Genomic DNA, 17,628 nt, shown 5'->3' on the forward strand with positions numbered 1-17,628 from the left:
GTGTAAGTCACATATAATTATTTTGTTGGGTATGGTGTGTTCCTTCCTCTGTCTTCTATTTGGGAACTCGGGCTAATGTCAAAATCTGATTGTAATCAAACAGAGGAGAGGACAACATCAGCATCCAGTGTTACTGGTGAACTGGGAAGGGTTTTTGGTTCAGAATCTTGGAGATGGGTTTAGCTCAGCTCCAAATGATCTTTTTCCAGGCTGGCTGCTCTCAATCTTCACCAAAATCAAGATAGTAATATCTATCATCTCAGAAGTTTCCTCGGGCTCCGGCTCCCTTTTTAATCTCTTCTTCTGCCCTTTGTTTCCCGCTTCCCCCGCCATCTCCTGTTTTCTGTCATTATGGATTAGTTTGCATTATCTAGATCATTATATAAATGGAATCATACAATATATAATACTCTATTGTCTGCCTTCTTTCACTCAGCATAATTATTTTGAGATGCATCTATGTTGTTTTGCCAATACTTCATTTTTATTGATAAGTAGTATTCCGTTTTATGGATATACTATAATTTGTTTAACCATTCATAACCAGTCAGCTATTGATGAACATTTGGATTGTTTCCAGTGTTTGGCTATTACTGCTATAAATATTTGTATATAAGTCTTTATATGAACACGTATTTCCTGTTCTCTTAAGTAGATACCTACAGGTGAAATGGCTAGATCATACGGTAGGACTATGTTTAATTTTTAAAGAAACTGCCAAACATTTTTCCAAAGTGGTTGTACCATTTTGCATTCCCACCAACAGCGTATGAGACTTTCAGTTACTTGGTACCGTTACCCACATTTGGTTGGCCAGCCTTCTTTTTTTTTATTATTTTAAAAAAAAAAAAATTTTTTTTTTTAACATTTATTTATTTTTGAGACAGAGAGAGACACAGCATGAACGGGGGAGGGGCAGAGAGAGAGGGAGACACAGAATCGGAAGCAGGCTCCAGGCTCTGAGCCATCAGCCCAGAGCCCAACGCGGGGCTCGAACTCGCGGACCGCGAGATCGTGACCTGAGCTGAAGTTAGACGCTTAACCGACTGAGCCACCCAGGTGCCCCAAGGCCAGCCTTCTTAATTTTACCATTTTAGAGTGCTACCACGCCAGAGTGTGGCACCACACCAGACTGCCCCATTTGTTATAACTGATAAACCTACATTTACACATCATTGTCACCCACAGTTTATAGTTTACACTAGGGTACACGCTTGATGTACCAATGTGTGTTTTGACAAATGTATAGTAATATGTATCCATCATCATGGTAACATGCAGAATAGTTTCACTGCCCTAAAAATCCTCTGTGCTCCACCTATCCATCCCTCCACCCCACTCCCCAGCCGGTGGCAACCACTGATCTTTTTACTGTATCGGCACTTTTACCTTTTCCAGGATATCATATACTTGGAATCATACAATGTGCAGCCTTTTCAGATTGACTTCTTTCACTTAGTAATATGCATTTACACTTCCTTCATGTCTTTTCATGGCTTGATAGCTGACTTCTGTTAGTGCTACATGATTCCCACTGTTTGGATATACCAAGGTTTTTCGTTCACCCGCTGAAGGGCATCTTGATTGCTTCCAAGTTTTGGCAATTATGAATCAAGCTGTTGTCAACAACTGTGTGCAGATTTTTCAATTCCTTAGTTTTCACCGTCAGTAAATATACTAAGGAGCATGATTGCCAGATTATATGGTAACAGGTGTACTTTTATAAGGAATTAGAGGCAGCTAGACTGTCTTCCCAAGGGGCTGTTCCATTTTTGCATTCCCACCAGCAACAAATGAAAAGTTTCTGTTGTTTCACATTCTTGCCAGCATTTGCTATTGTCGGTGTTTTGGACCTTTGTATACTAATAGTGTAGATATATCTAATTGTTTTAATTTGCATTTCCCTGTTAACATATGATGTGGAGCATCTTTTCATGTGGTTATTAGCCATCTGTACTTTTTTGTTTGTTTTGGCCATCTGTACGTCTTTGGTGAAGTGTCTGTTAAGGTCTTTGGCCCATTTTAAAATCCAGTTGTTTTTCTTATTGTTGAATTGGAAGAGGTTTTTTTTTTTTTGTTTGTTTATTTTGGATAATAGTCTGCTTTGATCTGAATGGTTGTGGACCCCTGAAATTCATGTTGTTAAAATTCTAGTCTCTAATGATGGTATTAGGAGGTGGGGGGTTGGGAGAGGTGATTATATCATGAGATGGAACCCTCATGATTGAGATTAGTGCCCTCATAAAAGCGGCTCCACAGAGCAACCTAGCTTCCTTCACCCCAAAAGGCCCCCCCCAACCATGCTGGCACCTTTACTGGACTTCCCAACCTCCAGATCTGTGAGATATAAATGTTTATAAGCCACCAAATTTATGGCATTTTTGTTATAGCAGCTCGAATGTACTAAAACAGTCCTTTGTCAGATACATCTTTTATAAATATTTTCTAGTTTGTAAGTTATCTCATTTTCTGTATGAACACCGTTTACATGTGCTTTATTGGCCATTCGTATATCTTCTTTGATGAAGTGTATGTTCAAATCTTTAGTCTGTTTCTTTTAACTGCATTTTTAAACTTTATTTATTTATTTTGAGAGAGAGAGAAAGTGCACAAGCAGGGGAGGGGCAGAGAGAGAGAGATAGAGAGAGAGAGAGAGAGAGAGAGAGAGAGAGAGAATCCCAGGCAGGCTTCACGCTGCCAGTGCCGAACCAGACATGGGCCTCAAACTCCTAAACCATGAGATCATGACCTGAGCCAAAATCAAAGTCACATGCTTAATTGACTGAGCCACCCAGGCACCCCTTGCATTGTTTTTGTTTTTTAATTTTTTAATGTTTAAATTTATTTTATTTTTGAGAGAGAGACAGAGTACAAATGGGAGGGGCAGAGAGGGAGACACAAAATCTGAAGCAGGCTCTAGGCTCTGAGCTGTCAGCACAGAACCCGATGTGGGGCTTGAACACACTAACCACAAGATCATGACCTGAGTCAAAGTTGGACGCTTAACTCACTGGGCCACCTAGGTGCCCCTGCATTGTTTTTTTAATTGTTGAGTTTGAGAGTTTTTTATCTAGACAAGGATTATACAAGTCCTTGTATAGATCTTTTTATCTATAAAGGACTTTTGATCTATAAAGGACTATACAAGTCCTTTATCTGATATATGCTTTGCAAATATTTTCTCCCAGGCTATTTCTTGTCTTTATTCCTTTAACAGTCTCTTTTAAAGAGCCATAGTTTTTCATTTTGATGAAGTACATTTATCAGTTTGTTCCATTTTTTTTTTAATTTTTTTTTTCAACGTTTATTTATTTTTGGGACAAAGAGAGACAGAGCATGAACGGGGGAGGGGCAGAGAGAGAGAGGGAGACACAGAATCGGAAACAGGCTCCAGGCTCCGAGCCATGAGCCCAGAGCCTGACGCGGGGCTCGAACTCCCGGACCGCGAGATCGTGACCTGGCTGAAGTCGGACGGTTAACCGACTGCGCCACCCAGGCGCCCCTCAGTTTGTTCCATGTATTACGCTTTTGATATTGTATCTAAGAAATCTTTTGTCAAACCCAACTAGGCATAAGGTGACAAAGATCTTCTCCTATTTTCTTTTAAACGTTTACAGTTTGGGGCACCTAGGTGGCTCAGTCAGTTGAGTATCCATCTCATAAATTCAGCTCAGGTCATGGATCCCCAGTGTCATGGGATCCAGCCCTGCATCAGGCTCCACACTGGAGCATGGAGCCTTCTTAAGATTCTCTCTCCCTCTCTCTCAAAAAAAACCCAAAAAGTTTATAGTTTTAGGTTTTGTGATCATTTGGAATTATTGTATATGGTGTGAGGTACGGTTCCAAGTTATTTTTTGTTGTTGTTGTGTATATGGTCTTCCAGTTGTTCCAGCACCATTTTCTTTAGAAGACTATCCTTTTTTTCATTATATTGTCCTCGTGCCTTTATCAAAAACCAGTTGTCCATATATATGGGGACTTATTTCTGAACTCTATTCTGTTTCAGTGTTCTATTTGTTCAAAATGCTGTTCTTAATGCTGTTTGGTTCATAATAATTCTTGAAACCAGGTACTGTTAAGCCTCCAACTTAATATTAAGAGTTGTTTTGGCTATTTTGGGTCCTTTGCATTTCCATACACATTTTATAATTAGTTTGTCAATTTCTACCAAAAAAAAAAAAAAAACCCCTGGGATTTTGATTGTGATTGTATTAAATTTGAGAAGCAAAGAAAATCTTAACATTAAGTTTTATGATTATGAGCAAGATGCATCTCCTTATTTACTTAGACTTTCTTTGTTTGGCCTTAGCAATATTTTGTAGTTTTCGGTGTTAGAGGTCTTTCCCATCCTTTGTGAGATTTATCCCAACATATTTCATATTTTTGATGCAATTGTAAGTGGAATTTTAAACATTTTAATTTCTCTTTATTGCTAGTACATAAAAATATGATTGATTTTTGTATATTGATCTTGAATACTGCAATCTTGCTAAACTCACCAGTTTAGAGGTCTATGATCTTTTTTGTTTGTTTGTTTGTTTTTTCTTTTGCCTGAATGCTCTGGCTAGAAACTTCAATACAGTGTTGAATAGAAATAGTGAAGAGTGGACATCCCTGTTTTATTCCTAATCTTAGAGAAAAGAATTCAGTCTTTCCTCATTAAGTATGTTATTAACTGTAGGTTTTTCCTTCATTGGGTTGAGGAAATTCTCTTCTGTTTGCTGAGTTTTTTTCAGGAATACATGTTGGATTTTGTCAGATGTTTTTTCTGTATCTTACAGTTTTTTGTTTCAGTTTAATATGATGAATTATGTTGATTTTTGAATATTAAACCAACCCTGCATTCTTGGGATAAACTCCACTTGACCCATGTTGTGTTTTCCTTTTAATAAGTTGTTGGATTTTACTTGCTAAAATTTTTATAATTTTTGCATATGTATTCATGAATGGTACTGGCCTTTAGTTTTCTTTTCTTGCAATGTCTTTGTCTGGTTTTGGTGTCAAAGTCATACTGGCCTCATTGTGTGGGTTAGAAGATTCCCTCTTCAATTTTTGGAGGAGTTTAAGTAGAATTAGTATTATGTCTTTCTTAAACATTTGGTAGTATTATGTCTTTCCTTAAACTTAAAAGTGAAGATAGCTGGACCTACAGTTTTCTTTGTGGGAAGGTTTTTTTGTTTATTTGTTTTGAGAGAGAGAGGGCAGGCGCAAGTGAGCAAGGGGCAGAGAGACAGAGAGAGAGAGAGAGAATCCCACGAGGGAGAGAGAGAGAGAGAAGCAGGGTTCATCTGGGGCTCATGTTTTACACGAAGTGAGGCTTGAGCTCACTCAGTGTGAGACTGGAACTCATGACCTGTGAGATCATGACCTGAGCTCATGTCAGATACTTAACGAATGAGCCACCCAGGCACCCTGTGGGAAGGTTTTTAACTTCAATTCCATTTATTTCATAAATATAGGATCTAAGTTGTTGAATTCATTTGGCATAAAGATGTTTGTGATAATTCCCTTTTTATTTCTTTAATAGGTATAGGTACAATAGGTAGTGATGTCATCTCTCTCATTCCTGATATTGGTAATTTGTGTCTTTTCTGTTTCCTAATCAGTCTGGCTAGAGGTTTGTCAATTTTATTGATCATCTCAAAGAACTAGATAGTTGTCTTTTGAAATCTGTTACTGTCAAATTGTATCTATTCTAAAATTCTGCTCCACTAGAGCAGTACCTATACTGAAAGCACTTTATTGATATTTGTTGAACCAATTAATGAAAAAAAAAAGAACCACTGATTTCTGCATGTAAAGTCATCTTAATACTACCACATTCTTTTAGATACCAGCCATTCCCTTGTCTCTTACTTATGTCAGTACCTTAGTACGGATAAGATATAACTGAGCAGTATCTCAAGGCTAGGTTAAATGCTTTGAGGATATATATGACCCAAGAGAAGGCTAAAGGGAAATGAAGCTAGCAGCTAGCATCGAGGAGGGAGGGAATCTTGAGACAATAAAGAAAATACATGGAAGCTGAAGACAGTGTATCAGAGAAAGTGTGATAAAACTGCAAGTCAGGAATCTTGGGATATTAAACTAGCAACTTAGGATGAAAGAATATACATTCTAACAAGAAATGATAGTCACATAACATGTAATCCAAGAATGATTACCCAAAGTCATTACAGTAAAAGTTTCAACTTCATAGCATCATTTTCAAAAAGGTATTGAGAACTGCTCAGATGTTAGAGGAAAAGGGGTACATAAATTGGCTTAGGTAAATTATGAAAAATAGGGTTTCTGTTTATACTCCCCATTTAATATATTGGACTGGAGGGTACCTGGGTGGCTTAATTGGTTAAGTGTCCAACTCTTGATCAACTCATGGTCATGGTCTCATTGTTCATGAATTTGATTCCCGCATTCAGCTCTGTGCTGACAGTGTGGAACCTGCTTGGGATTCTCTCTCTCTTCCCCTCCCTCTGCTCCTCCCCCCCACTCACGTGTGTGCATAGGCACGTACGCACGCTCTGTCAAAATAAATATATAAACTAAAAAAAAAAGAACTCTGGTTAAAGGAACCAGGAAAAGGTCATGACACACATGCCTAGATGGGAAAAAGAAATCTCTCATTGCTTTCACCAACCTAAAAACAAACAAAACAACACTGACCTGTCTGGTCTCTGTACTAGCTAACCACAGTGACCTTGGGTTTACATGTTCCCTATATATTTGTTTTAGACATTGCTGGGGTTTTTTTGTCCAAACTGCACACACTTAAAATGCACTTTTATTAATTTTCACATATGTATGTATATATGTGTGTGTATACACACACACACACACACCCATGAAACCATCACCACAACCAAATTAGTGAACACATCCATAACCCCCAAAAGTTTACTTGGGCCTCTTTGTAATCCCTTACTCCTACCCTATCCACTACACATTCTTTACCAGTTTCCCAGGAAACCACTGATTTGCTTTCTATCACTATAGATTATAATGTATTTTCTCAAATTTTATATAAATGGAATTATAAAGTATGTGTACTCTTTTGTCTGGTTTAAATCTCACTCAGCGTAATTATATTGAGATTATCTGTTTTGTTGCCTATACATCAGTTTGTTCCTTTTTATTGCTGGGCTGTATTCCACTTTATGGATATGCAACAATTTATCCATTCATCAATTGATGGACATTTGGGTTGTTTCAAGTCTTTGCACATGCTTTCATTTCTCCTAGCTGAGTATCAACAGGTGGAATGACTGGGTCATAAGTTTAACTTTTTAAGAAATTGCCAACATTTTTCCAAAGTACCTGTACCATTTTGTGTTCTCACCAGTAGGGTGTGACAATTCTAGTTCCTCCACATTGTCTCCAACTCTTTCATGGAAGACAATTTGGCAATATCTGTTGAGATTAAAGCTGCACAAATACTTTGCTCCAGTGATTCCACTCGAGGAATTTATTCTATAGGTATTCTCACACATGTGTGAAAGGACATATATATAAGGCTGTTAGCTACAGCATTGTATTAAAAATTAGAACAGAGCAAAATGTCCATCATTTATGGGTGCAGATAATAAATTGTGGTATGTTGGTATCTGCGTGTTGCTGTAAAAATAATCAGGAAAGCATAGTTGTTTTTGGAAGGATAACTGATAACACCAGTTGCCTCTGGGAAGGGGAAAGTAAGGCCAAAGGAAGGAGATTGTCACATAGTCTGGTGTCCTATTTTGAACCATCTGGATGTATTACCTACTCAAACAATAGATTTAAAACTTTTTAAATGCCTCTGAAACTAAAGCAGTTATTAAAAACAATTTTAGAATCTAAACCTTTCCACTTTAGAGATAAGAAATCTGACACTTGGCAGTGGTCAAGTGATTTGCCATGTTCAAGTAGTTAGCTCAGTTATAAATGAGTACTGATAAGTCCTATTAAGGAGAATCCCACACCCCATAAGTTCTCATTGTAGTCATTTAAAACAATGATGTCTTTGTTAAAAATGCAACCATGATACCCAGGGAGCAGAAGCTTAAGACACTAACGTAATGGAACAAATACTGACTGGGGAACCAGAAATGGGCGGGGGTCCTAATTCTGCTATTTATTATTCCCTGGTTTCTTTGTAGTATTTCAATTGATTAGCCATAATTTATTATTTATGTTTTATTAACATTTACTTATTTTTTGAGAGACAGAGCGTGAGCGGGGAGGGGCAGAGAGATTGGGAGACACAGAATCCAAAGCAGGCTCCAGGCTCTGAACTGTCAGCACAGAGCCCGACACAGGCTCAAACTCGCAAATCGCAAGATCATGACCTGAGCCGAAGTCGGATGCTTAACTGACTGAGCCATCCAGGCACCCTGAGATAGCCATAATTTTTTTTATCCATTCTTCTGTTAATGGACATTTAAGATGTTTGGTCAGCACAAACCATTCTGCAAAACCATTCTGCAGCACAAACCATTATGTTATAGTCTAACATAAATCTCTTGGAGCATACACCGTAGATTTTCTCTAGGATATATGGAACTGTTTGGTCAAGGGGGTGTTCCCCTCATCTTTACAAACCAAACTAGATGTATTAATTTACACCTGCACACACTACATGGGAGTTCCTATTTTTTTTAAATACTTTCTAATGCTTGAGGTTGCAAGACATTAAAAAATCTGTGTGACATCATTAATCACTAAGGAGATGCAAATTAAAAAAAAAAAAAAAAAGACGCAATGAAATACCACTATGCACCTATTAGATGGCAAAACAAAAAACCCCAAATGAATATATCTGATGCTGACAAGGATGTAGTGCAACTGAATTCTTGTGTATCACTGCTGGGAATGCAGAATTGTAGAGTGCACATACAATCCAGCAACCTTACTTCTAGGTGTTTCCCCAAGGGAATTGAAAACCTATGTCCACGCAAAAGCCTGTATGTGTATACTACTAGTGGCTTTATTCATAATTATTAAGTGCCTTAGAAAGTTTTAAATTTCAATGGATTTAGATTTAGTTTCGGCTTTTGAGAGCAGGTTTGGATCAGGATCCAAGAGAATTTCTGAGAGCAGTTAACACTTGGTGGGAAAACTGCCCCATCAAAGGAAAACCACCAGTAAAGCCTGAGTGTGTTCACAACTGTTTTGTCAAAGCGTAGCTCTTATAAGGGCAGTCTTGGAGATAATGGCTACATCAAGGAAATGGTTTAATTGTCAGAATCCCTTATGGACTGCCGAGGCACATTCATCCTTTGAAACCAGGAGAAACTTCAGAGTTTGCTATTCTCCATAAAAAGGGTCGGGGACCGAGAAAAGGTTCTCTAGAGTATAAATATGTCTTGGGATACAGTGGAAAAGAAATTACTTGCAGGATTTGCAGATAAAATATAGGATGCCCAGTTAAATTTCAATTTCAGGTAAGTAACAACTTTTACATAGGGCATACTTCACTAAAAAATTATCTGTTGTTGGTCTGAAATTCAAACTTAGCTGTGTGTCCTGTGTTTTCATTTGCTAAATCTGGCAACCTAAACTGGTGAGACTCTTGAACCACATGGTCTTATTTAATGTAACTTAGCGTTGAGAAGAAATCTAATTACTTGTGTGGAATAATCATTTATTTACGTGGAAGTTTTAAGCTTGTTGTGGAACTTTTCAAAATGAATTCTGATGATACAGATTACAAAATGAAGATAATTTCATAATTTTGTTAACTTCAAATTCTAAAATTATAAACATTGCCCTTCTTACTCTGTTTAAAAAGATATAATGGGTCTAATATGAATATATAAAAAGGTTGTTTGTGCTTAACAAGAAAAAACCTCATTTGGTTTTGTAACAAAATGTAAAGACCTACAAAAAAAAAAAAATGTCTCCTGTGTGAAAACACCAAGCATATGTTAGAAATTCTGCATTAGTACAGACTCCATTGTAAGAGTCCTTCAACCTTCACTAATGATGAATGCTATCACATACCGTTGTCTTCCTGTAATGGGGTAAAAATCTGTGTGTAACCATGTGGAGCAATGGAAGAGGGAAGAAGACACAAGAAGGAAAAAAATTCATCAGTTTAAGAATATTTTGAGTTGAGGATTAGATGGTTTAACACGTCTACCCTGTTCAAATGATATTTTCACATTATTCCCTTGTGAAAAGAACCACAAAGACAACTTATAGATGTCTGACTTGTACATAAGAATCACTGGTAGAAAACAGAAACAATAGCAATTCAAAAGTAATTTTTTTCAACTTAAGTAAACATAGTTTTTGACCATCTTACCGTGTATTGGATGCTGGATCAGGCATTTTGTGGGATACAAGTATGACTAGGTACTTAAGGAACTAAACATCTGGTAGGGTAGAAAGACGCATGCATAAGTAAACACAATACAAGGCAAGTTGTCAGCTAAAATAATAGGTTGAAAATGCAATCAGAGCATAAAAGGCAGTGATATTCTGGTGGTGGTAAGTCAGCAAAAACGTCATTGAAAAGTGGCTCTTGAGATGGCTCTGGACAAGTAGGGACAGAGTGGTGGGGAGAACAGAGGAGCAGGAAGAGGCAGAGCTGGGCAGGTGCATTGTTTGGGTTTAAAGCAGCAAAACTGCTTTGAATACATGATGTGGGAGGAGTTATTTATAAAATGAATGTCTCTGCGTGACCTGGCTCCTGCCTCTCTCGACTCAAGTGTTTTTGCCCTGGCTCATTACCCCCTTGCCCCATGCACGTGGAGCGCTTTACTCTCCCAACCTGCATCCCTAGCCAATTCATTATCCTCACTGAGGGTCAGTTTTACTGTTGCTTTCTCTGCAAAGCTTTCTCTGACCACCTTTACCTTCAAACTAGTTGGGTTCCTATATCGTATATCATGGCACCCCATACCTTAATATGTTTGTCACACGTATGGTTAAGAAATAAACATGTATCTCATTAGATTATACATTGCCTAAAGACAAGGACCTTTTTCTGTCTTGTTCACTGTTTTAACTTCTGGGCCTTAGCACAGTCCCTGGCACACAGAAGATACCTGACAAATTGTTGATGAATGAATTATGGTAATACGTTTTATGTGTGGTTGAATATAGCTTCAAATGCTTTCACAGTGTTGACAGTTCTGTTAAATTACAGGGGTTATAAGAAAGTTATATTTTAGAATTTGTAAGAAATATATAAGCAAATTAATAGCTTAACCCATATGGATTTCTATAACTTAAAGCAATTTCATAGAAGACAGTGTGTGTGTGTGTGTGCGCTATATACCAAAGTTCAAACATGTTTTTTTAGTGAAGGGCAGGAAAACTAGAAATACAACAAACAATAAAGGCACACAATGGAATACTGAAATAAACCTCGATAATCTTCAAATACCTTTAGAGACAGCACCTTCTATTTTAAAGAGTATCTTTATACTTTTTTAGTCACATGCAAGTGCTATCCTAAATTTAGCTAAATTCAAAATATGCCTCATATTTGAATTTAATAGTCAGTATTCATTTACTTTCAGAATCCTCTCCAGCTTCAAAATAGAAGGATTTTAATAGTGCCCGTATACCCATTGAATGAATATATAATTGTGCTCTCTGCAGCAAAGTCCCAATACTTCATTACTAGATTTATATTGATTAGAAGGGATGGCATTCAAGCTGGTAACCAGTTATCTCATTTACTGAATCGTTAGTGAAGGAAATCATTAAAATATCCCACGTATGAATCTACGGTTGCCTCCAAGTTCCAACTAGATTTGAATGACACACTTTTTTCATTTTTATAATTAAGTACTAGAAACATTTTATTGTAAAGACTGATGAATATATCGAATATGCTTTGTTTTATAAAGTCTGATTTTCCAACTGTAAGATACTGGCACTTGGGGAAAAAACAATCACTTAAATGAAAACTAAAAATATAAAGCCTATGTTTAAAACATGGCCTTTATTAATACTGCCCACTGAGCTCCATTTTTATTTTACATTGAAATACTTCTGCTTTGCAAAGAAAAGACAGGAAAGTGCATTTTACAAGAGTACTTTTTTTCTTTTTAATTCTCTGCGAAAATGGAAGGAATCTGAATCACAAGTTCACAATGTGGTAAAATGAAATTAAGAAACAATGATTTCAGTAATGCTATGCCATCACTAGTGTTTGGCTCTGACTTTGTTCTTGTAAATCAGATCCTGATATACAGTCTAGAGCATCTAGGTTATTACTCTACAGCATATTAAACACAGAAAAGGAGGTTTAAAAAAAACCCCTTTCAATGTACAAACATGAATTTAAAAACTGATTTTAAAAAATCACCTTTTTACATAATGTATATGGCAAAAATGCTTTAAATACATGATTTTGGAAGAATTATTTACAAAATGTATCAGTCTGTGGAACAATTCACAGACAAAGCATACATAGTTGCTTTACTTAGTTGTTGCATCTCAACTTTGGGAGATAAGAAATTTATTCGGCAGTATAGCAAACATAAAAACTATGACAAAGTATTGTAAGGGCAACCAAAAATTTGATCCTCGAAACAGTTTAAATACTAGGACTGCCAAAGTTTCTAAACGAGGACATACTTTAATGATGCAGATGCCCATTTAGAGTCCGTGCTGTCTGAAGGACGGAGACGCGCTCCCTTCAGCGCGGGCAGAGCTGCTGGATGCAACCTCCTGTGAAAGGGACAGCTGAGAGCTATTGTCATCCAAAGAGTGAATTAACCTAGAATTTTCTTTTTTTCCATTTTATTAATATTTTAAAAAATACATAAAAATACAACATCCAATGTCTGAATAAATATATTTAACAAGTTGCAAGATAATACCTTATTTTACACAAAATTTTCAGCTTTAGAAATCTTGTTAAATAACTTCATTGTTGTTATATATTTCATTTTTGTCTTTTTGTAACAAAATAAAAACTCTGAAATTACATAGAAAAAAGACAAAATATTTTTGTCAAGGGATAAGATAGTCCACTGAAAACTTATTCACAATTCCACTGTAAACATTAATAAACATTAAAATATTTGCATAATTGTGTGCTCAAAAATCCTATAAAAAGTGGAAGACTTATTACAACTGTAGTTTTCAGTCAACTACACTTCCTTTCACAATGTATTTTGTCCCATTTACACCTTTAAACCTGGGCACACTGCTGAACATATACTTTGGCAGTTCTAAATAGCAAGTGCTTCCACAAAAATAAAAAAACAACAGCAACAATAATTAAAAAAAAAAACACAACATAAACCCCCTACTCACCAAGTGTTCAAATACATCTTAGTGAAAGTGCAGCAGTCACTATTCAGCTGGATAATATTTTGATGTTTATCATGTGCACTTGCTTGTCTATGATTTCTATAACATTTGAAAGCTTTATTATACAAATTCAAATTTGCTAAGTGCCCTTTTTCTATCTTCACAAAAAATGAAAAATTAGGAAAAATTATGACAAATATGGCAGGCTGCCTAACCTTCAGTTATTAATCAGCTTATTGTTTGCAACAGAAAAAAAAAAGAAAAGAGAGGGAATAGATACAATCCAGCCTGGAAAAGTATACAGGATATACTTAGCAATGTCAAACCAGTTGAGTGCTTTCTGTGGTTGTATTTCAGGGTTTTGGGATTTATGTCCATGGCAGCAAACTGCTGGGAAGGCAGAGAAAGCGTTCATCACCTGCATTCTACAGCAAGCACATTTTGTGGGGGAGATGATGATGATGGGCTCATTCCAGTGTCTGACGAAGCAGATGACATGGAGGCTCCTGCATGAGACACTGCGGAAGCCAAACAACTACATTAGACCCAAAATGATCAAAGATACCTAGCCACTGGCAAATTAGAAATACATTTACCATTCATTTCAATCAGTCCCCTTAAATGTGCTAAAGGAATAACATCTCACAGAATTTCCTGTAACCAGCTAACCACTGGCTTCCTATCCTTATCCTGCCCGACAGACCTAATGGACACGACATTCCCACAGGCAACAGTAGTTATCTAGGTCAGGTATCAGAATCATAAGGATCGGGATGGAAGTGTAGTTGTGTGATTAGAAAAAAGTCCTCACGTGACTTTAACATAACGCTCCAGGAGGAAATAATACAGGTTAAGGATCACCACTCTGTGCATTTCGTACTTTGCCATTTTTTTATGTATTTTATCTTCTCTTTCTTGGCAACCCTTTCCTATCTCCTGCCAATCTTTGCCTAATTGTTCCTAAATAAGAATTTAGGAAATTTAAAAATTAAAATTAAAAATTTTTGTTTAAGTAGATCTCTCTCAGTGTATACATGTACTATCACTGTGACATGTAACTTGTTATTATAAATTCTAATATGCAGAAGTCACTCAATGTCTCACTTTAATAACTCACTTCACACTAAAAAAAACTAAGAAAACAAAAAAGGGAAGACTGTAATGAAAGAATCTTTTTTTAGTTGTGTGAAACTCCTATCACCTTTAGGAAATTTAAAGCAGGTCAGGGTGCTCTGAAGAAATTTCAATTTGTTAATTTGCTTTTCTTTTTGTGTTTAGAAGTTCTGTAAAGACTGCCTGCTATTTACAGTCTTTAAAGAAAAGGACAAACATGGAAAGCCTGATCTCCTTCCATTAGCTCCGTCTTATTTCTAGGAGTAAAGATTGCTGGACTTGGACTGGATTCAAGACCACATATAATACAACTCATCTTCTCAGAAATACATCCCCAGAGTCTCTGCATTGGCAGAAAACTCTCAATATGGGCAAGCCTGTCGGGTAATTTACCTTTTTGTAAGAGACCGCCTTCCCAAAGCCCTCCCCTCATGTACATCCTACTTCTGGAATAGTTGGCTCTCTCGGCCTGCTCTGCAGTGGTCATTCTATAGCTTTCACTCATCACCTTGGTATTTGCCTCACTATTTTCCTAGGTAGGATTCCTTGTTTGCTGGATCTCATGTTGTCTTCTTAGCTTTCTAGTTTCTAGTTTGGCTTCTAGTTTCTAGTGCTACCATTGAGAAATCTGACATGAGAAACCTGATGCTGTTCTGAGACCCTTTTTTTAGATATTTTATTTTATTTATTTTAGAGAGTACACGCACGAACACAGGGGAGGGGCAGAAGGAGAGAGAGAGCCAGAAGGACAGACCATCTTAAGCAGGCTCCATGCTCAGCACAGAGCCCAACTTAGGACTCAATCCCACCATGTCATGATCATGACCTGAGCGGAAATCAAGAGTGGGTCACTCAACCAACTGAGCCACCCAGGCGCCCCTAGATACGCCTTTATATGATAAAATTTTAGGATCTTCTTGTTACACATAGGATTCTGAAATTTCACAATGTGCTTTGGTGTGATTTTTTCCCCCATTCTTTAGAGAGATTACGGTGAATTCTTTCAATCTCCTAATTCATATCCTTTATTTCTGGAAATTTTTCTTATAATAGTTCTTTGATGACAGTGTCCTATGTTTATTCAGTGCTTTTTCTAGAAATTCTGTGATTCAGAAGGTGTATCTCTTGGCCAGATCCTATACTTCTCTTAGTTCTTTTCCCCTATTGTCTTTTTGACCATCTACTGGAATTTCTTTAGCTTTGCTCTCTCTTCTATTACATTTTTTAAATTCCTATCATATTTTTAATTTTTGAGAGATCCTTCTTGGTCCCTGAATTGTATTACTAGTATCATATTTTCGTCTCAAGGCTGCAATACCTTTCCTGCGTCTGTGTCTAGCTATAGTTTGATGTTCTGGATAGGACATTGTCTGTTTTTTCCAAGGTCCTTTTTTTACTCTCATTTTCTACTTTGGTTTCTACCTTTATGTAGAAGCCTTCCTATCTGCTCTTGTGGCTTCCATATTTAAAAGGAGGATATCAAAAAGCCAACTGGAAGCTGTGCACAAGTATGCAGAGCTTTTCAGTGATGGGCAGTATATATGTACTGATTGGCAAGGATCTTGCTTTTTGGTTCAGGAACCTCCAAATGTTGGTATCTGTGTTAGTCATTCCTCTTGGGTTGAACAGCTTCTCCAGAGGAATTCTTCAGTCTCCTCCCAAGAATGAGCATAAGCTTAGTTGTCAGCTTTCAGGAAGCCAAAAGGATAAGAGTTACAGTTGGAAAAGGCATAGGAATCTCATCATTCAGTATTGTATACTTCTGCTCAAGCTCCTTATTTCTGGTTTTGCACTTAACCCTCACCTTCAGTTAAGACTGGTGTACCTGAAGTCTACAAGCCTATTCATTCCCCTCTCCCTCCAATAAGTTAATTTCTTATTTTTCTGCTAAAGCTGCAGAAAAGGGTAGTTTGTTTCACAGCATGGGACGAAAGAATCCAATTTCTCCTTCCATTTTCAACCAATCATTTTTAATCTCACATATATCCCTGCTTTCTGGGGTGATATGATATAGACTGGCTTGCTTCTTGTTTTGTCCTAATGCAAGGATAAACAAGCTTAGGTTTTTGCATTCTGCTAGGACAGTTACAGCTGTCTGTCTGCTTCTCAGCTTGTAAGAGTTAAGCTGTTGATATGTCTTGTCTACTGTGGTCTGCTGCCCCCTTATCTTGTTCTTGTGGGTACAGGGCTTTTCTTTACTCTTATTTTATAGTGGGGCTTGGGGATGGATCTGATGTGAATATACCAATGTTTAGCTATAATTCTGTGCAGTTTTAAGGTATAGGCCAGGCATTACTCTCTCTCCAAGATTAATCCAAACTAATCTCTCCTTCCACCAAGTAGTATCACTCTTGGGGCCCTCCTCACACACTCTCCCACTAGAAGTTAAGATCTTTTGAGATCAAGGTCCGTATTTCATTCATCTCTGTACTTACCACCTGGAAGAGGGCCTAGCACATAGTGTGTATGCATTAATGTTGTTGAGCTGAACTGTTTCAATGAATGTTGTTGAGCTGCTTAGGAAATAATTTATGATCCCAACAAAATAGTCTCTTTGAAGATAAGCTCATATGTCCATTAATTTTGGTGAACCTCATAATAACAGATATAGTGCCTGTTAATAGGTAGCCAATAAACGTATGTTGAGCAAAGACTGAATTTCAGAGGGAGTAACTCTTCTTGAGAACCCATCACATTTAGTAAAATCACACATTTTGTAAAACAGTTCATAGTCCTTTTCAAGAATCTCATCCTGATTAATTCAGTTGTTGACTCACTCATTTCAACAATAGCACAAAGACAGCATAAGGAATCTAAAAACAACAATGTGTACTATATATATTCAAAGACTAACCTAAATCTTCAAAAATGATAGTATATATTTGAAAAACAGAAGGAAGAAAAATTACAATCAAATTACCTTCTCTGTCTTTCTTTTTTAATCTTTTTCTCCTCCTGTCTATGGTTGCCACTTCGGATTTCAAAGACATGTAATATTTTCTTATTTCTTGTAATTTTTCTTGGAGAAAAGAGATTCTCTCTGTACTGTTCATATTATCTAATTCATCTAAAAGGGAAAAAAAAGTTAATTTGGTTTAAAAAAATTACTTAAAAGAATATGGCAGTTCTATCAAAAATCCAACTTATAAATCCTCAAAAGCTTTAATTTATGAAAACTTTTACATATTAATAGCTAAATAAGGCTCTATAAACAAGTATGACACTAATTACATTCATGAGTAAGATTTCTGTATGTAACTCAAATTT

At 36.8% G+C, this 17,628-nt stretch overlaps 1 protein-coding gene across 3 annotated transcripts in view; it reads right to left on the reverse strand.

Annotated features, from left to right (window-relative positions):
• Positions 1-11,910: 11,910 nt before the first annotated feature.
• Positions 11,911-17,628, reverse strand: part of ARID4A (AT-rich interaction domain 4A) — a 66,806-nt gene continuing 61,088 nt past the window's right edge. For all 3 annotated transcript variants that reach the window (XM_025919959.2, XM_086709649.1, XM_086709650.1), the window contains exons 23-24: positions 17,282-17,428; positions 11,911-13,766 (exon numbers count right to left, since the gene is read on the reverse strand). In XM_025919959.2, coding sequence (XP_025775744.1) covers positions 13,663-13,766; positions 17,282-17,428 — 251 coding nt within the window. In that variant the 3' untranslated portion in view covers positions 11,911-13,662. The remainder of the gene's footprint in view (positions 13,767-17,281; positions 17,429-17,628) is intronic.

The sequence above is a fragment of the Puma concolor genome, chromosome B3 (assembly GCF_028749965.1).
Source record: "Puma concolor isolate L17-30 chromosome B3, mPumCon1.1.hap2, whole genome shotgun sequence".
Classification (NCBI taxonomy): Eukaryota; Metazoa; Chordata; class Mammalia; order Carnivora; family Felidae; genus Puma; species Puma concolor.